Genomic DNA, 21359 nt, shown 5'->3' with positions numbered 1-21359 from the left:
TCAACCAACCGAGGATAAAATCTAAATTTTAAAATACTGGTTCACAGAAAACTGGCCAATGGCAAATATAATCAAACTCAATAGTCATTGGGTTATCCCTCCAGCTTGGCTAAAAAGGTATTATAACAAATGAGCAAGAACTCTCTCTCTCTCTCAATGGTAGGAAAATAGTGCTTCCCTGGTAAGAGATCATATCTCACCATCCCAGAGTTCCTCTAGGCTTTTGTATGGACTCAGTATTTCATGCACAGCAAAATCACCAGGAATCAGCCTCTTCTGTATAACCAAGAAAAAATTGTGTAAATGCAAGCGGCAGATACATAAAGCAAAGAATTGAAGCATCAAGAAAGCCTTGTAAATAGATAGTTAGATACAGATTCAGTTTTCCTCTTGAACACTTTCAAGAATATACAACTGGCACCTACCAAAGCTACACGAAAGAAGGATCAACATGTTGGCCTATTCTACCAATCACCTGGTATAGTTCAGTTCATTCCCACATGTTCATACAATCACCAAGGATGAGGTTGTCACAATCATATAGAGTGGCCTTAGTTTCGCTAGGCATTTCACCATATAAACAGTAAACGCTCTGCCTGAGGACACCTAATGGAGTTGGCCAGTTATGGTGTCACTCCAGCACCAGAGATGGGCTGCACAGCCTCCCTTGTCAAAATGTCAAATTTTGTGACTACGAATTTCTAAGGCATCTTCTTATAATAACCATATGGTTTCTACGGTAGTTGGCACTGAACCATATCAACCGAGTAAAGACGAGTGCAGGTACTGCAATCACCGACCAAGAAAGAAGAGCAGAAGACTAGATTTCAGAACGAATCGGTAGGTGATGAAAATCACACGACCAAAAAACGATCAGGAACACAGAAGGCCTTCTCATATTGTTTCCATAGTTTGCAGATGAGAATAAAAAAACAGGAAAATGAACAAGAACCTCAATTTATAAAAGTTTTTTTATGGAGATGATGAAGTGAGTTATCAAGGTAATGTAGAAGCAGGCATCTTGGGTGAAACTGATGTTTGAGATCCATGTTGGTGTTTTCAGAAAATGATGATGATAATCTACATTAGTAGCATGGCAGGTGCTTACAATACATCAGCAGCAGGAAGATCCAGTATAGGTTCCTCAGTTTCAGCCCTTGCACGTTCCGATTCAGTATAACTGGATAGCTAGATCTTACCATATCATCAACACCTTGTTTAACCAATAAATTTTTGAAAACTTTTTTGTTTTAACCAATAAAAGTTTTGAAAACCTTTTGTTTAACCGATATAAGTTTCGAGAACATTCACATCCTAACTGCTAGAAGATAGTGTATTATGCAATCAGAAAGTGAAAGGATCATGGCATGGTGGACGAGGAAAGGAAAAAGATGCACAAGCCAATACATGTGAGATACGAGTACCCAACTCATGTGGATCGGAAAATAGAACTATAGAAAGTCCTGTACTTAAGGATGAAGCAAATGCCTAATGATTATAACGTAGGTTAATCAAACCACCACATTGGAATGCTCATGGAAAACAAAAATTCTTATATAAGCAAAAAACCCACCAACAGATAATCTAAAAAATAAAACAAAGTTGAGTTCAGACAGCTAAGACACTAAGCAGCTGCATTGTCATATGATACAACATATAGTAGAACATATCTATCCAACATAATACTTCTTTTCATCTCATCTTTGGGTCCAAACTGAAAAACACCAACCACAAAATGGGGATGAGATAATTACCTGTTCAATTTCAGAGAACTTGAGAAACAAGTCTTCTTGGATGGACCAATCAAACAGATCGATATTCTCCTTGATCCTTGACACATTAGTACTTTTAGGCAGTACACTCATGCCATTCTGAAGTCCCCAGCGAAGACACACTTGAGCAGGTGTCTTACCTAGTTTCTCAGCCACCATATTGATAAGTGGGTTCTTAAGAATATCGATCTTAATCCATGATGTTCCTCGAGAACCTAATGGAGTATGTGCCTGGGAAAAACAGCTTAAAGATCATACAAAAACATGAACATGACAAAAAGCATAAGAAAATGACTGCAAGATTTTAGATTGGCTTACAGATAGGTGAATGCCTTTTGATTCACAAATGCATCGAAGATGTGCCTGTTGCCAGATGGGATGGCATTCTACTTGATTCACAGCTGGTGGAATCCGTGCGTAAGTTAGCAAGTCTCCCAATTTCTTTGAAGAAAAATTGCTCACACCTATTGCACGAGCTTTCCCTGAATCATATAATTTCTCCATTGCCCTCCAGGTACTATAGATATCAACTGGGCAAAACTTTTGAAATTCAGAAGCAGCAACGGTGCCCTTTTCCATGCGGAAGGGCCAGTGTACCTTCACGATTACAATAATTTGAAAAAGTTAGATACTGATGAGAAAATTTCAATGTCTGGTTCTAGAATGCAAATGGCACAACAAGAATTACTTCCAATTGAAAACCATATCTCCAACTCATGTAACTGGAACTGTATGCCCCACATCCTCTAAAAATTCAAAATCTGAATTAATGCCACATCAGATATGCCCATTCTGAATCTTTAAATCACAACAACATCGAACCAGAAGCTATAAATCCATGATCTAACAAAAAGTATGATCAGTCATAAATGAATATCTCCTTATGTGAATTAATAAGATTTCAAAACCTTCAAGTTGCATGGATCAATTATTGGATATCAAAGATTATTTGGTCATCCCATATTTATTTAAAAATCTAATCAATAGAGAATAATTAACAAAAGAATATCAATCTTGCATTTTCAACAAGGCAAAGGCATCAAATTACTAGGTCACTGACATTATTAATCTGCATGACCTTTCAAGATTGATGGGTTATTAGTACCAAATCCTAGAATGTGTGAAACAACAACAGCAGTAACTTAACAACAAGTTCATCCTCATTGGACACAAGAAATTAATAGGCTATGACTTTCAACTGTTCCACTAGGGAAGCCATTATTAGATCTTTCTCCTGTTACAATAAGGGTTGCATGACATCAGACATGGACACAAAGCTGAAACCTAAGCACAACTTGGATCAATCTCGTAACTCATAAATATGGGAAGCACTGTATGAGTTTCAATTCAAAGGATAGTAGCATCAGAATTTCCAGGTGTTAATGGAAACATGTCATTACAATGATGTCAAAACACAATATTCCTTAATTATCCATTGAAAGATGAACCAAACATCAGGGCCCATCACAAGTTTAATTTAAAAGAGCCTTCAAAGTAACCAATACAGAAGTCAGAGAAGCTAAGCTACGAACAACAACCGCTGCTACTAAACTATCCCAGACCATGGGGCCAGATTATAAACCAAAGATCCACATTATGTGAGGATTCATAATACTATTTGTAAATTTCACATAAACTAAATGACAAGAGTGTGTAACATACAAGATACATGTCAACATAATCCAGCTGTAAGTCTTGCAAAGTTCTATCCATTGCCACTGGTACATCTTCTGGAGCATGATCAGTACACCTGAAAATGTCAGCTTCTGTAAGAAAAAATACAGAAATATCTACTCCCGCTCAATAAAAAAACCAGGTATATCCACATCAAAGAACCACAAACGTGTCACCATCCATCTTTAAAGGCCAGAGTGATGTGAAGACTAACCAAAGTTTTGATGTAATCCACATATCCTCACGTTTGACCACACCTTCCTCAAAAAGCTTCTTCAAAGCCATTCCAATCTGCAGCCAACCAACAAGATGAGAGTATCACAGCTCAAGTTAAAAGTTATCTCCAAGGAAAAAGTTACAGCAATGCTAATGCCCAGACAACGTTTTTTGGCCTTGGTGCTCATTTAAAGAAAAAAAATACAAACTTATTGCTGAAGATAATGGGTTATTGTCTATTATCTGTTATTTTTATAAATTACAACTAGACATTGTTTGGCACAAATCCACTGCATCGCTGCAAACTAAGGTTTAGAAAAACATCTCTTGTGATCTTTGAAGCATGTTATAAAGAAAAGGATGCTGATTGTGCTCCTTTTCATCAATATAGCTTAGATAAGTATCAATAGATCTCCGATGTAAGCTTTTACATTTCTCACTCATGCAGTAGCCATATTCATAAAAAGGGGAAGGAGTTAGAACCTTTAACAAATAATAAAATATCCATAATTGTACCATCACTAGCACAAATATCCATTTAACAATTCTCATCAGCGTGAGTAAACATCGAGAGAACAAAGCAAGAATATGACCAAATTCTAGTTCACACTCTGAAAACTTTTGCAGAAGCTATTGGACTGTTAATTTTGCAAGCCATTTTCAGATGTTCCATTTGTATATACTAGAGAATAATTTCAGTTATCCAGCTTGATGCCAGCATGCCAGGAAGATGGCCTTACCATTTTCTCATTATCTTACAACAAGAAATGATTCATAAACATGCACAAATACATTAAGGTTCTGTTTGGGAGCCGGAGATGGGAGGGGAGATTGTATTTAATGAAGGTTTAATTAATACCACCTAATCCACGAGTGTTTGGGAACCTTGTTTTGAGAGATGAGAAAGGTGTGGAGAATGGAGAAGTGGGTGGAAATGGGTTATTTCCAACTATATTCTTACAATGATGTAATTGACAACTCCAGTCTCATCTCCCATTTCTTCTCCACTCCCATCACCCCATTCATCTCCTCTCCAACACCCGCTCCCAAACAGAGATTAATCATATAAAACGCAAATAGCGAAAGTTAAGCCTTCCAAATTTCTTGCTACTTTGCTTCTTATTTTTCACCATCCCTCTATTCCTTCCCCTTCTTTTCTTTTAGTAAGTATGCAACTTGAATTAACAGAAAGAATAAAGTAAATATGGGACAGATTAAAGATTGGAGGGGGAAAAAAGGGCACCTAGATTACAGAAACTAAGAATAATTTTCAAGCATAAGCAAGAAATAAACAACATAGAAGCGAAGAAAAAGAAAAAAGAGGAAAACAACAAAATTACGAGAAACAACAAGAATATCAGGAGAGCATTGGAAATCAGAACGGAATGAAAATTACAAAAGATCACCACCTCTTTCTCATTCTCATATAGCTGAGCACAATCAATATGCTTGTATCCTGCCTGCAATCAAGCGAAAAATGAAAAAAATAAATAAAAAGGTAACCAGATAAGCATAAGATGAGCAACACAGCAGGGACATCAAGTTCCTCAAAAAGAACCTAATAGACTCGGAAATTTCACACCCGACAGTAGTATTTTATGCATTCTACCATGCTTTTCTCACAGAAAACAGGAAAAATGAAAGAGAAATTGTGTAACAAAATGGCCCACTTAACTCCACCATTGCCACCATGGTATGTTCTTGAAGAAAACATCAGCAAATTCTCAAAATTACCTTCACAGCAGCAACGACGACATCGCCAACGACGCCCGGACTCGCTTGCCAAGTTCCCAAACCAACCGAAGGCATGCGCGCGCCGTTGTTGAGCTCGAAGAAGAGAGGACCACCCATGTCTCCCTTCGCCATCTTCTTGGTACCTTCGGTTTTTTGATCAGGAATAGCTCAAGCATGAAAACTTAGCCCTCACCGACAACTTTGTTTCGTCCAAACTTTTCTCTTCAAACCAAAATGCCCAGGGCCCCAAGGGGGTTTGGCGTAGTGGGGGCGGGGCCTTGGCTGCTAGTAAAAGAAAAAGGAACATCCAACCCACCAAATAAGCAAAATTATGTTGCAGATTGCTTACTTTCTCTCTCGTACTAACAAAGAGACGGGTCACTAGAACATATGATTTATGATCTTATCATCATATGCAAATAATTGTTCATATCCAATAATAAATAATAATTCAGCTTTCAATGATTTGCTTATATGAATGCATAAATAAATATTTTTTTATACATTAAAAGTTTTTACATGGTACGCAACATGATAGTTTTTTTTATGCTATATGTATGGTATGCAATACGATGATATATATTTTTTAATTATATTTATAACTATTTAGATATGAATATATTGATTTAAAATGATCAAGTGATAGTTAAACTAATAAGATAAGAGTTAAAGCTTGTTGCACATGATGACGATGATGCACATGAATAGTGAGAGTATTGTCTATTGTAAAAAATTTAAAAATTTAGAGCATTTGTTATGTTTAGCAAATCAAAATTTATTTTGAATTCATGAGTTAATAAAAATTCATAATATTCCACTAATGTGGATGTAGACTTTGTGCAAGGTTGTAATATGATCATGGAAGAGTCATAAAAACTCTATGATTAACTAAAAAAGTGAGACCTACAATATTAAATATATGTTTGAATATGATATTGCACATTAAAGGTTATGATTTAAATTGTGAGATGATGAAAAACTCATGGTAATGTAAAATGAGTGTTCAAAAAGTTGATAATATTATTAAATCTATACTATATGTAAAAAGAATCATAATTCGTATGATAATAAAAAACCCACATTACTACGTGAAAAATAACTCACAACATGTGAAAACATCATACTTGAAAATGAAGAAAAGTATACATAGTTATGTGAAAAATAACTCATAACATATTGGATTGACTCGTTTATGCTCAATCTATTTGCTCATCTATTTAACACATGTCTATAAACACCCCAAATTTTCCAAATTCCAAAAATTATCCTTTCTGACCTTGAGTTCTACTTTCTAAGTCATTCAGAAGAGCAATTGGGTCAATTTCTAATCATTTCTCTGATTTATTTTCTTGTTGAAGATCTAAAATCCAATTTCATTTTCTATATTAGACCCAACCTCAGATCCAGATCAGACATCCAAATCAAATTCTGAGCCCGATTCTTCTATTTTTAATCCAAATCTAAAAATCCAAAATCAATTTTCTGTGTGACTCAAGTATTCTCATCCAATCTCTATTTGGATCCATTCCTCTTATTTTTTCTCAGTTCAAGATCCAAATTCAATCTTTACTCAAAATCTCGGATCCAGGTCCGTTTTTAAAATTCAATTTTTAAAAATTAATTGTTCTATTTCAAAAGTTCTCCTTTGCAAAATCCTCAAAATCTAAAATCAATATTTTTGCAAAATCTTTCAAAACTCCATTTGGATCCCGTCTCCCGAGTCATTTGCATTTTTATAATACTTTAAATTTTCTTTCAAAAAATAAAAAAGAAAAATTTAAGAAAGTTTTATAAAAGTGGTTTTATGTTAAATAAAAGTGGAGCTTTTCGGAAAATTCTCATAGTCGAGCTCTTTTTAGAATTTTGTTAAAATAAGCAAGGGCATTTCTGATTTTTTTTAAAACTACCCTCTCCTTTATAAACCCATGTAAAGGAGAGGGAAGGGGGTCAATATTTCAAAAAAGAGAGGAATGCGAGCCCCTCCCTCTCCCTTCCGATTTTCTCTTCCCTCTCCCTTCTGGTTTTCTCTTCCCTCCTCTTTCCCTCCTTTTTCCATTTTCCCTCTTCTCTTCCTTCTTTTCATTCTTCATTTTCCCTTTCTCTCTCCCTCCGATTCTCTTTGCTTTCTTCACAGGTGAAGGATTTTTGATCGGTTCGGCAAGAGCACAGCAAAGGAGATTACCTTTCCTCTCAATCGACCCTACTAGAGCAGCCTTCTCCAATCTACTCCAGCTAATCGGTAAGATCCTTTGCTACTTCATTTCTTTTAGAATAATTGATTTGATTAGATATTATTGTTCTGCATTTTAGATTTGTTTTTCTTGTTGTGTTGGATTTTCATTTTCTGGATCATTTTTTTAGATCTATATCCATTCGTATTTCCTTTCATCTCATCGACATCAACCAATCTCATTTGCATTGATCCGATGCAATGTAAAGTTTACAATTGAATCAGATTCAATTCAAAAATTACTGAGCATTAGCATTTCACATATTTCTGCATTTGCCATGAAATATTCCTCTGTTGTATCGTGAATGCCTCTTTTGATTTATCATGAAAATTTAAATCAACATATATTGTTGATTTGAAATCAGATTTGCAGTTGATTCATTGTGAAATCCTTTGATTTCATTGTGAAATTATTTTTCTGCATTTGATTTTACTGTGAAAATTTGTTATGATTTACTGTGAAAATGCTTTTGCCTTGCTGTGAAATCGGGTTAATGTTGTGAGATATGCTATCAGTTGATCCGTTCAATGAATCTCACTGCATCTTCATTCACAGCATTTCATTTCATTCCCTGCATCATTTCATTGCAACAATTTCATTTTACCACATCGTCTCATCTTCATTCATATCATTTCATTTCATTCCCTGTATCATTTCATTTCACTGCATCTTCATTTCCTACAATACTTCATTCACCGCAACAACTTTATTTACTGCATCATCTCCATTCACTGCATCATTTTGCATTGAATCTAGTTGTATTGATTCCATTATTTCATCGTGTGCTGATCATCAATCATCAAATTGTGTATCCGGCATATTTAAAGTCATTTCTGTAGTTTTTCAGCATTTTATTCCATTTCTGATTTTTTGCACTATACATCTTATGCATCATGAACATTTCATTAGATAAGCATCTTTATCTTCTTTGCATCAACGGTGAATAATTCATTGACATTCTGTTTCATCTTCATTTGCATTTCCGATTTCTGATTTGCACTTACTGCATTTATATGGTGCATTATTTTCATCAACATCACTCCTATACATTACAATACCTTTGCACTACATTATAACATTCTTTGCATTTTTTATTTCACAACATCTTTACATTTTTATTACAACATCCTCATATTCCACCTGCAACTTTGCATTGCATTTTAGCATATGCATATGCACTTCATCTTAGCATAAGCATATGCATTTCATTCTCATCATAAGTATATGCATTTCATTTTAGCATATGCATATGCATTTCATCTTAGCTTATGTATTTCACCTTAGCATATACATAAACATTGCATTTTAGCATATGCATTTCATCTTAGCATATGCATTGCATTTTAGCATATACATATGCATTTCATTGTATGCATTTTACATATCATCCATTCTACATTTCTTTCATTCCTATGCATGGCATCTTTTTCACTTTCATTTCATTATAATTCATTGTTTTAATTTCACAATATCTTGTCATTTCAATATGAATATTTTAGTTTTGCATTTTCTTTATATTTCATACAATTTGGGTTTAGTGACTTTCCTTTATAAATTAACATTTAGTTTCTTATTCTTCTTGTATCATCTATGCATTCATATCATTGTATTTTCAGTTTCATAACATCATTCTTTTTCATTTAAATGCATTTTGATTCATATCCATCTAAATTCTACATTTACTTTCTTTTCTCGTATCTTTTACTTTGTATTCTTGTATTTCGCACTGTTGCTGCTTTGTATTGTTTCATGTTTTGCAGGGAAGCACAGAAGATCTTGGTTTCGTTTTTAGATTAGAGAATTTCAATATTCATTTTAAAGTTGGGGTTGTAATAATTTCATTTAATGAGAATTTTTATTTTTATACATAGATTAGAATGGATAAGCCTATAGTTGCATTTTGAATCTTCGTAATTGATTGTGGCATTTTATTTTTATTTTTATTTAAAAAAAAACACTACGGTGAAACACGAATGACACGTGCACCATTCTAATAAGAGGTTAATAACCCTAAGTAGATGATTCACATTTTTTGCCATAGTCAGAATGCGAACAATACTTATGATTTTTATCTTTTATGAAATAAAATTTGACCTACACTTTAGGTCATTTTCGAAAAACATCATATTTTCTAAAATTAATTTCCTTTTTCTTCTTCTATAAGAATTTAAAATGTAAATTAATTTGAGATACATTTATAGCCATAGTCATGAATGTATTAAAAATTAATTTTATTTTAAATTTTGTAAAAATATAAAATCACCTTTTTAAATAAAATATTTTGAATTTCTTTTATTAAATACATTCATCATAAAATTACATCATTTCATTATTTTTCATTTTTAAATTATTTTGATATCTCAAATTTCAAAAATATTTCAAGTGATTTTCGAAACTCATTTTCAAAAACATATTTTCAAAATAAACTTAAATTCATTTTCAAAATCCTGAATTTCAATTTTTATTTTAATTTCAAATTCTAATTTTGATTCAATTTCAAATTCTAATTTTGATTCAATTTCAAATTCTAATTTCGATTCAATTTCAATTTCAAATTCAAAGTCTAATTTCAAATTCTAATTTTAATTTTGAAATCCAATTTTAAAGTTTACTTTTAAATTCTAAAATTTTAATTTCTAAATTCATTTTAAAATTCTAATTTTAATTCCAATTTCAAAGTTAAATTTCAATTTCAAAATCTAAACTTAAATTTCAATTTTCAAACTTCAAATTCAAAGTTCAAATCTCAATTTCAATATCAATTTCAAATTCAATTTTTATTTTCCATTTCAAATTCCAAATTCCAATTTCCATTTCGAGTTTTACTTCAAATAGTTTTCTAAAGTCATTTCAAAACATTTATAAACATTTTTCAAAGTGTATTTTCAAACTCAATTTCGAAATTAACTTGGAATTATAATTTTGAAATATTTTCTAAATATTTTCAAATCAAAATGATTTTAAAGCATGCATCATATTTTAAATCTTCATTTTTTAAAGGTTCATTGCACAAGCATGATTCAATATGCATTTAGTATTTTAAAAATAATTTCTTAGTCAAATTTAGGCAAAACAAAAGACATTGATTCAATCCTTGGTTCGATTGCCCCTGGTAAAGATGCTAGGAACATTCGAACCTTGTACCGACCATCGAGTCCTTTTTTCTCATCTTTTTTTAAAAAGCAGAGTCGAGTTATTTTATAAAAAAATTTTTTACTCAAAAATATTAAGATGCAAAAGGATTCAGCTTAAGAAAAAAAATTGCATGGATAACAATGCCCACCATTTTTTTTTTTGAAATGGTGGGGTACTTGTTAAATAAGGGGTAAATGTATATGATTCTATCCCCATCTAACATCATTTTTTATCTTGAATCTTCAAAATAAGATATGAGTGACAGATTCAATTTAGGTTTAGATTTGCTAAATCAAATTCTTTTGTAATTAGATCGGATTTGTATCTGTATGTTTGGTTAGAATTAATGTAGATTATGATAAAATCCAACCTGATTGCATTATTTTATTCTCAAGGACGTTTTTTTTTTACTACATTTAATTTTAGTACATAAATTTCAGATTAGGTTTGGAGCTTACATCATTTGGATCTGAATACATATTCAAAATTTTTTCATGAAAGGCAAGTGGTCCTACCAAAACTACAGCCGCCCCATGTGGTAGAGGGATTCGATCTCGGGCCTTCAGCTTGAATATGGATTAAGTTTTTACTATGGCAATTCAGAATCAGATTTGGCATGATCCATTACAGAGAGAGAGGTCTCATCAAAATTGAATGGGCGATTTCTACCCTTTCTTCAGGTAGTTCATAACTAGGGGTGGACATAGGGTCGGGCTGGCATGATATGCCCAAAACAAATGTCAGTCCGTCGAGAACCAGACTCAATAATTGTTGGGCCAGGCTCGAGTATCAGTACCTTGCATGTGACCTGCTGAATAAGAAAATGGGTCGGGTCAATTGGAGCAAAATAACCCAAGAACCCTTGCAGGTAGGGGTGGGCAATGGGTCGGACAGCTCGATGGGCCAAGCCGACCTGGTCCACATAGACTGGGTTTGGGTCAAGGTTTCAGGCCTTGACCCATTAGCTACCGGATCGACCCGATGGGCCTGAGCCACATTTGATATTTACACGAAGAAACCACACCCACGATCAGAGACCTAGCCACAGTGTACCTAATATACTTATGACTGTTGTCCTGACAGCATAAAACTCGGTGGGCTTACCCCTTGTCCCCAAGGAGTCACCACGCTTCGGCTTGCACAAGGGATGACACCCATAAGATTTGAAATTAGACCGTTGGCTTAGTGGCCCAAGCCCTATCTCACTACACCCAACCCCTTTGGGGTGGGCTTGAGCTACCTAATTAATTTTTTAGTAGCCTGTTGCAAAGTAACTAGTATCTAATACTATTTACCTAATTAGTTGCATAAATTATATGAGAAATAAAAAATAATTAGATAGGTGCATTAATCCTTTATTTAATTCATTGCTTTTGATATTATAAAAATTAATTTATAAACTTCATTAAAAAATAACCTACAAATGAGTTTAGGTCAGGCTAGCCCGGCCCGCTGAAAATTGGATCATTGGGCTAATAGGCCGGGTGACGGGCTTCTCTTCAAACCCAAGCTCATTAAGAACCGAGCCAAAATTCGGCGTATTAATAAATAGTTTGGACCACACTTAAAACCCAATGGGCCGAGCTCTATATGAGCCTAAGCTGACCCGATGTCCACCCGTAGTTGCAAGCATATTCTATTCCTAGGTTTAGGAAAGGTTTTTCCTTTCTTCCCTCATCGATACGAGACTCTCCCAATTACATAAGGCTTCAATATTGTGCTTAAAAAGTGGAAAAACATATTAATAGTAATGTACATATTATATATTATATGTGATTTTATTAAAGGTGATTTATCTTTTTTTTTTTTTTGAGAAGAAGAGAATATGCTTTTATACTAGAGAGAAAAAAGAAGACATTAATAACAATGTACTTATTAAAAGTCACTTTACATTGATACCTTAGGGCTCGTATGAACGGGTTGAAGGAAGTGGAGGGCTATTAATTAGTTATAAAAAAAAGCGTTTTTTACTACTTTAACACATGCTACTAAAATCTTAACGGGTTTAGGTTCTAGATTTAATGAAATATGACTCATTATGTGATCTGTTATTGAGTTTAATGGGCTCCATAAGAGCCCAACACGGGCTTGGACCCAAGCTCGACCTCAACCCGATAACATATAGGGTCGGGCTCAGCATGACAATTTTTGCGCAGGTTCCTCAAAAGTGGTCCTGAGCCTAACCCGAGTTGGGCCGGGTATCCGAGAGCCTGCAGGCTGCCCCGGTGTCCAACCCTATCCATACCATTTACTCCATCGGAGTTGGACTCTTGCTTGATATTGGTACCAAACCGCTATATATATATATATGAGTTAATCTAACATTAAATTATTAAACTAGTAGTGTTTAAAATTAGATAAATTCAATCTTAATAAAATGATTAAAATACTTTTGAAGAATGATATTTTTTTAAATGCATAGTTATTTTTTTGGAGCATTATAAGTCTTTTAAGGTTGAAAAAAATTGAAGAGTCAAGGTGTTTAACCCTATATAAAGCATGCGAGCTGACCTGACCTGACTTTGTCAGGTCAAGTTTAAGTCTGGTTCGGGTCAGGTATTATTCCAAAAATTAGGCCCAAGCCCCACCTGTTCGGGCTGGGCCATGGGCCATCCACGGTAGGGGTGGCAATCGGGTCAGGTTGGCAGGTCGTGTCGGTGGGTCAGCATACCTCAACACGAACCGACCCGTTTATTAAACAGGTCGGCTCGGCTGTGGCAAATACTAATCCAACCCATTTATTAAACGGGTAACCCGACACAACACGGTTAACCCGTTTAATAAATGGGTCGGGTCGGGTAAACAGGTTGGCGGGTCAGGTTCGTGTTAGCGGGCGGGTCGGGTAAACGGGTTGGCGGGTTGGGGTTCAGGTAAACAGGTTGACCCGCCCACCTAACCCGTTTATTAAACGGGTCAGACGGGTTGGCATACCCCTAACACGAACCCGACCCGTTTAATAAAAGGGTTAGGTGAGTCGACCCGTTTATGACACGAACCTGTTTAAGCCAAACCCAAACCCGCCTAAGAAGCGGGTTGCGGGTCATGTCAGAATTTGCCACCCCAAATCCACGGGCTGCTCGATCTGTAGTCCAACCCTAATTTTGGAGAGGGTTGTGTATGTTCGCCCCCGATGATTCACTGAATCCCACGTCTGTGTTCGGGGCTTTGAATGAGCACCACGTATACAAGCACATGGGGCTCGTATTCCCGTGTATGTTGACATAACTTTGCATCGGACTCTGGTGTTGTTGCAAAGACTTAAGTACCCTTTCTTGCTATTCTTCTCATAAAGTGATGGTTTGAGAAAATGATAAAAATGCCCTTCATTCAAAAAAGAAAAAACAAACAGTTCAAAAAAAGGACAAACATGTCCTCCATCCAGAAAGTCGAGGATGATGCTGACTCTTCAAAGTCTTCTTCTTTGTCTGTTCAAAAAAAGGACAAACATGTCTTCTTCTTCTTTCTCCGTAAAACACTGTAAAACCCTCTCTCTCTCTAGAGAAGAAATCAAGGGAAACAAAGAGTTCTTCCTGGAGAAGGCCATGAACAACAACCCTCTCACTCTCTCTCTCTTCTCTCTCTACTTCTGTGCACATCCAACAGACGATCCTACATTGCTCCATCGTCATCTTCTTCTTCTTCCTTCTTCGTAAAACACTGTAAAACCCTCTCTCTCTAGAGAAGAAATCAAGGGAGGTAAAGGGTTCCTCCTGGAGAAGGCCATGAACACCAACCCTCTCACTCTCTCTCCCTTCTCTTTCTACTTATGTGCCTGATTTAGAGTTTTTGCCCTTACAGGAGAGGGGTCTGGGGGCTCCTCCCAACGTGGGTAGCATCATTCAACTTGAAGAGTTGTGGAGTCTGATTCAAAGTTTTTACCCATTCATATTTTAAGGCATTAGATCTCATGTTTGAACATCCACACATGTGCAGTTTGCTTTCATCATGTTCAGTTGCTTTCTAGATTATACTTTGAATTCTTTTGCATTTTAGATCTATCGATTTGTATGTAACCAGAGCTCATTTTAATTTTAAATTTTTACTGCAACTTCATACATATGTCTTCATGCTCTCCATCAAAAATCAGATCATTTTGAGTTTGTTTGACCCACTTTAAAAATCGAGATTCAAAACCTGTTATTTTGCACCGTCAGGATTTTAGCAAAATCAGGACCAACTTGCGGAAGTGATTTCTCCCTAACTAGAGATGATTTTACTGATCCGTAAAAAGGGTTGTTTTCTATATTGAATCTAGTTTGTTCATACCAAATTTCAGCGATTTCTATGGAGTTTTCGTACCAGTTTCGGGTCAAAAACCATAACCCTGTCACCCTATGTCATTTTAACGGCTCAGATTTTGATTCATTTTGTTTGAATTTTATTTTCCTAATGAAAGATCATTTTTCAATTCTGTAAAACGGGTTCTCTTTGTTTATGTGTCTAGTTCATCCCTGTAAATTTTTAAAATTTTTCATGGTCAATTACTATTTTATTTTGATTAAATATCAGAACCTTGTATCCAGATTTTATAAATGTTCTGATTTTGGCCCCCATATCATGACTGTTGTAGCACTTCTTTAACAAATCGTTATTTGATTGACAATATTCTTCAGCAAATTATTGTTATGATTTTTTTGAGTCTCTAATGAGTCTCTACTATGATTTGTAGTATTTTTGGGTCTCCAACGAGCCTCACAATGATTTATAGTGTTGTTCGATCTTTTAACTATGATTTATAGTGCTTTGGGGTCTCCAACGAGCCCCACAATGATTTGTAGTGTTTTTCGGTCTTTTAACTATGATTTATAGTGTTTTCGGGTCTCTAACGAGACCCACAGCGATTTATAGTATTGTTGGACCTCGCTATAGCGATTTGTAGTGTTTCTCGCTAAACACTACAGCGATTTGTGATACAAATCGCTATCCGAATCATGACCAACTTGTCAGGGTCATATCTCCCTAACCAGAGATCGGATTTCAAATCCGTAAAAAGTGGTGTCTTTGTTATGAAGTTTAGTTTATTCCTGTAAATTTTCAGCGATTTCTATGGTCATTTGATACCTCATTTGGATCTAAAACTAGACCCCTATCAGTCTGCCTTATTTGAGTGACATAGGTTTTTATTTCATTTTGTAAGAGTTATATCTCCCCAATGGAAGATCATTTTTCAAATCCGTAAAAAGAGTTTTCTTTCTCTATGTGTCTAGTTTATTTCTGAAAAGTTTTATAACTTTTTATGCTCATTTGATATTTCGAACATGTTAAAAACCGAGACATGTTATAAAATGTTATAAAACTTAAAAAGTTTGAAACTTCCTCTATGTGTCTCAATTTTTAACAGGTTTGAAATATCAAATAAGCATAAAAAGTTAAAAAACTTTCCAGATATAAACTAAACACATAGAGGAAGAAAACCCTTTTTACAAATTTGGTAAATGATCTTCCGTTGGGGAGATAAGACTCTTACAAAATGAAATAAAAACCTATGTCACTCAAATAATACAGACTGATAGGGGTCTGGTTTTAGATTCAAATGGGGTATCAAATGACCATAGAAATCGCTGAAAATTTACAGGAATAAACTAGACTTCATAACAAAGATACCACTTTTTACGGATTTGAAATCCGATCTCTGGTTAGGGAGATATGACCCTTACAAGTTGGTCCTGATTCGGATAGCGATTTGTATCACAAATCGCTGTAGTATTTAGCGATTTGTAGTGTTTCTTGCTAAACACTACAGCGATTTGTGATACAAATCGCTATCCGAATCATGACCAACTTGTCAGGGTCATATCTCCCTAACCAGAGATCGGATTTCAAATCCGTAAAAAGTGGTGTCTTTGTTATAAAGTCTAGTTTATTCTTATAATTTTTCAGTGATTTCTATGGTCATTTGATACCTCATTTGGATCTAAAACCAGACCCCTGTCAGTCTGCCTTATTTGAGTGACATAGGTTTTTATTTCATTTTGTAAGAGTCATATCTCCCCAACGGAAGATCATTTTTCAAATCCGTAAAAAGGGTTTTCTTTTTCTATGTGTCTAGTTTATATCTGGAAAGTTTTATAACTTTTTATGCTCATTTGATATTTCGAACCTGTTAAAAACCGAGACATGTTATAAAATGTTATAAAACTTAAGAAGTTTGAAACTTCCTCTACGTGTCTCGATTTTTAACAGGTTTGAAATAACAAATAAGCATAAAAAGTTATAAAACTTTCCAGATATAAACTAGACACATAGAGGAAGAAAACCCTTTTTACGGATTAGGAAAATGATCTTCTGTTGGGGAGATATGACTCTTACAAAATGAAATAAAAACCTATGTCACTCAAATAAGACAGACTAATAGAAGTCTGGTTTTAGATCCAAATGGGGTATCAAATGACCATAGAAATCGCTGAAAATTTACAGGAATAAACTAGACTTCATAACAAAGACACTACTTTTTACGGATTTGAAATCCGATCTCTGGTTAGGGAGATATGACCCTGACAAGTTGGTCCTGATTCAGATAGTGATTTGTATCACAAATCGCTGTAGTGTTTAGCGATTTGTAGTGTTTCTCGCTAAACACTACAACGATTTGTGATACAAATCGCTATCCAAATCATGACCAACTTGTCAGGGTCATATCTCCCTAACCAAAGATCGGATTTCAAATTCGTAAAAAGTGGTGTTTTTGTTATGAAGTCTAGTTTATTCCTATAAATTTTCAGCGATTTCTATGGTCATTTGATACCTCATTTAGATCTAAAACCAGACCCCTATCAGTCTGCCTTATTTGAGTGACATAGGTTTTTATTTCATTTTGTAAGAGTCATATCTCCCCAACGGAAGATCATTTTTCAAATCCGTAAAAAGGGTTTTCTTCCTCTATGTGTCTAGTTTATATCTGGAAAGTTTTATAACTTTTTATGCTCATTTGATATTTCGAACCTATTAAAAACTGAGACATGTTATAAAACTTAAAAAGTTTGAAACTTCCTCTATGTGTCTCGATTTTTAACAGGTTTGAAATATCAAATGAGCATAAAAAGTTATAAAACTTTCTAGATATAAACTAGACACATAGAGGAAGAAAACCCTTTTTACGGATTTGGAAAATGATCTTTCGTTGGGGAGATATGACTATTACAAAATGAAATAAAAACCTATGTCACTCAAATAAGACAGACTGATAGGGGTCTGGTTTTAGATCCAAATGGGGTATCAAATGACCATAGAAATCGCTGAAAATTTACAAGAATAAACTAGACTTCATAACGAAGACACTACTTTTTACGGATTTGAAATCCAATCTCTGGTTAGCGAGATATGGCCCTAACAAGTTGGTCCTGATTCGGATAGCGATTTGTATCACAAATCGCTGTAGTGTTTAGCGATTTGTAGTGTTTCTCGCTAAACACTACAGTGATTTGTGATACAAATCGCTATCCGAATCAGGACCAACTTGTTAGGGTCATATCTCCCTAACCAGAGATCGGATTTCAAATCCGTAAAAAGTGGTGTCTTTGTTATGAAGTTTAGTTTATTCCTGTAAATTTTCAGCGATTTTTATGGTCATTTGATACCTCATTTGGATCTAAAACTAGACCCCTATCAGTCTGCCTTATTTGAGTGACATAGGTTTTTATTTCATTTTGTAAGAGTCATATCTCCCCAACGGAAGATCATTTTCCAAATCCGTAAAAAGGGTTTTCTTCCTCTATGTGTCTAGTTTATATCTAGAAAGTTTTATAACTTTTTATGCTCATTTGATATTTCAAACCTGTTAAAAATCGAGACACATAGAGGAAGTTTCAAACTTTTTTAAGTTTTATAACATTTTATAACATGTCTTGGTTTTTAACAGATTCGAAATATCAAATAAGCATAAAAAATTATAAAACTTTCCAGATATAAACTAGACACATAGAGGAAGAAAACCTTTTTTACGGATTTGAAAAATGATCTTCCGTTGGGGAGATATGACTCTTACAAAATGAAATAAAAACCTATGTCACTCAAATAAGGCAGACTGATAGGGGTCTGGTTTTAGATCCAAATGAGGTATCAAATGACCATAGAAATCGCTGAAAATTTACAGGAATAAACTAGACTTCATAACAAAGACACTACTTTTTACAGATTTGAAATCCGATCTCTGGTTAGGGAGATATGACCCTGACAAGTTGATCCTGATTCAGATAGCGATTTGTATCACAAATCGCTGTAGTGTTTAGCGAGAAACACTACAAATCGCTATAGGGAGGTCCAAGAACACTATAAATCGCTGTGGGTCTCGTTAGAGACCCGAAAACACTATAAATCATAGTGAAAAGACCGAAAAACACTATAAATCGTTGTGGGGCTCGTTGGAGACCCCAAAGCACTATAAATCATAGTTAAAAGATCGAACAACACTATAAATCATTGTGAGGCTCGTTGGAGACCAAAAAATACTACAAATCATAGTAGAGACTCATTAGAGACTCAAAAAAATCATAACAATAATTTGCTGAAGAATATTGCCAATCAAATAATGATTTGTTGAAGAAGTGCTACAACATTCATGATATGGGGGCTAAAATGAGAACATTTATAAAATCTGGATACAAGGTTCTGGTATTTAATCAAAATAAAATAATAATTGACCATGAAAAATTCTGAAAATTTACAAGGATGAACTAGACACATAAACGAAGAGAACCCGTTTTACAGAATTGAAAAATGATCTTCCATTAGGAAAATAAAATTCAAACAAAATGGATCAAAATCTGAGCCGTTAAAATGACACAGGGTGACAGGGTTATGGTTTTTAACCGAAACTGGTACGAAAACACCATAGAAATCGCTGAAAATTGGTATGAACAAACTAGATTCAATTTAAAAAACAACCCTTTTTACGGATCGGAAAAATCATCTCTGGTTAGGGAGAAATCACTTCCGCAAGTTGGTCCTGATTCAGCTAAAATCCTGATGGTGCAAAATAAAAGGTTTTGAATCTCGATTTTTAAAGTGGGTCAAACAAACTCAGAATGATCTGATTTTTGGTGGAGAGCATGAAGACATATGCATGAAGTTGCAGTAAAAAATTCAAGTTAAAATGAGCTCTGGTTACATACAAATCGATAGATCTAAAATGCACAAGAATTCAAAGTATAATCTAGAAAGCAACTGAATATGATGAAAGCAAACTGCACATGCGTGGATGTTCAAAAATGAGATCTAATGCCTTAAAATATGAATGGGTAAAAACTTTGAATCAGACTCCACAACTCTTCAAGTTGAATGATGCTACCCACGCTGGGAGGAGCCCCCAAACCCCCCACCTGTAAGGGCAAAAACTCTAAATCAGGGTCCACAACTCATCAAGTTGAACGATGCTACAGTTAGTGTGCAGGTCAGTCGGTGTTTGATGGAGAAATGTTGGATCGTTTGTTGGATGTGCACAGAAGTAGAGATAGAAGGGAGAGAGAGTGAGATGAGGTTTTACCCCTCTCTTGTAAGGGTAAAAACTCTGAATCAGGATCTACAACTCATTTAGTTGAATGATGATACCCACGCTGGGAGGATCCCCCAAACCCTCCTCCTGTAAGGGTAAAAACTCTGAATCAGGCTTCACAAGAGTCAATGTATATGTCAGTCGGTGCTTGATGGAGCAATGTATGATCTTCTAATGGATGTGCACAGAAGCAGAAATAGAAGGGAGAGAGAGAGTGAGAGGGTTGATGTTCATGGCCTCCTCCAGGGGAGATTTCTTTCTCGGATAATCCTGCAGTGCAGAGACTGAGTCTTAAATAATCATCTTCGGGGCACTTAAGTCTTTACAACCACTCCTTTTCAAGAACCGTCATTTTTTTTTGCACCAATGGAGGAGAGGGTACTTAAGTCTTTGCAATCTTATCAAACTCCAACGCTAATTAATGCTGACAAACATGGGGATACGAGACGCACATGCTTACATACATGGTGCTCTTTGGGACCCCCGATCATGAGATGTAGCTAACTACCCTGTTCGGGGGGGGAACATATAACCTGCTTCGCTAATTCTGATTACTCTTTCCATATCCATCCCAACACTGATTCCCAAGTCTCAAGCAAAGGTTTATGTAAATTTGATCAATTGGGTTTCGCTTGTCTGGCAGGAGCAGTTACTGCAAGTCACCTTGTGTAGGGACGTTGCAAGTTCGAATTCCAATGATATATATTAGTTACTGTTAGGGGTCTGCTTAACCTCAGCTTTCTCTATAAAAAAAAATCTTGCATATTTGGATCCAGATTGCACATATGGATTCAGACATGAATCCAAATAAATCTACTCCCCAGTATATCATAGTAAAGTAAACCAATGTTGCAAATCTTGTTCTTGAGAAAAACTCTTGATAATTTGAGAAGTGATAGGCATTATATGCAACGTCGCTGCATGGTGGGCATGCAGTAACCTACTTGACAGGGAGACAGGTTGCGGGGCGGTGCAGAGAGAGAGAGCTAAATCAAAGATATCAACATTACGACCGGTTCAACAGCCGTTGAAACCGACAAACAAGACAAAGAACACATAAGCCAAAAATAGATATAAAATACAGATAAAAAAAGAGGCGATCAGTCT

General features: G+C 35.1%; 1 protein-coding gene across 1 annotated transcript; it reads right to left on the bottom strand.

Annotated features, from left to right (window-relative positions):
• LOC149828204 (NADPH-dependent aldo-keto reductase, chloroplastic-like) lies at positions 1 to 5629 on the bottom strand. The gene is made up of 7 exons (XM_090016782.1): positions 5397 to 5629; positions 5072 to 5122; positions 3661 to 3737; positions 3435 to 3522; positions 2091 to 2369; positions 1755 to 2003; positions 1 to 276 (listed from the first exon to the last, which is right to left on the bottom strand). The coding sequence occupies exons 1-7, from the start codon at positions 5526 to 5528 to the stop codon at positions 190 to 192; spliced, it is 963 nt and encodes a 320-aa protein (XP_089872908.1). The 5' UTR covers positions 5529 to 5629; the 3' UTR covers positions 1 to 189.
• Positions 5630 to 21359: the final 15730 nt, after the last annotated feature.

This window comes from Nuphar pumila, chromosome 9 (assembly GCF_984573655.1).
Source record: "Nuphar pumila chromosome 9, dmNupPumi1.hap1.1, whole genome shotgun sequence".
In the NCBI taxonomy this organism is placed as follows: domain Eukaryota; kingdom Viridiplantae; phylum Streptophyta; class Magnoliopsida; order Nymphaeales; family Nymphaeaceae; genus Nuphar; species Nuphar pumila.
This window is presented reverse-complemented; position numbering and strand designations above follow the sequence as displayed.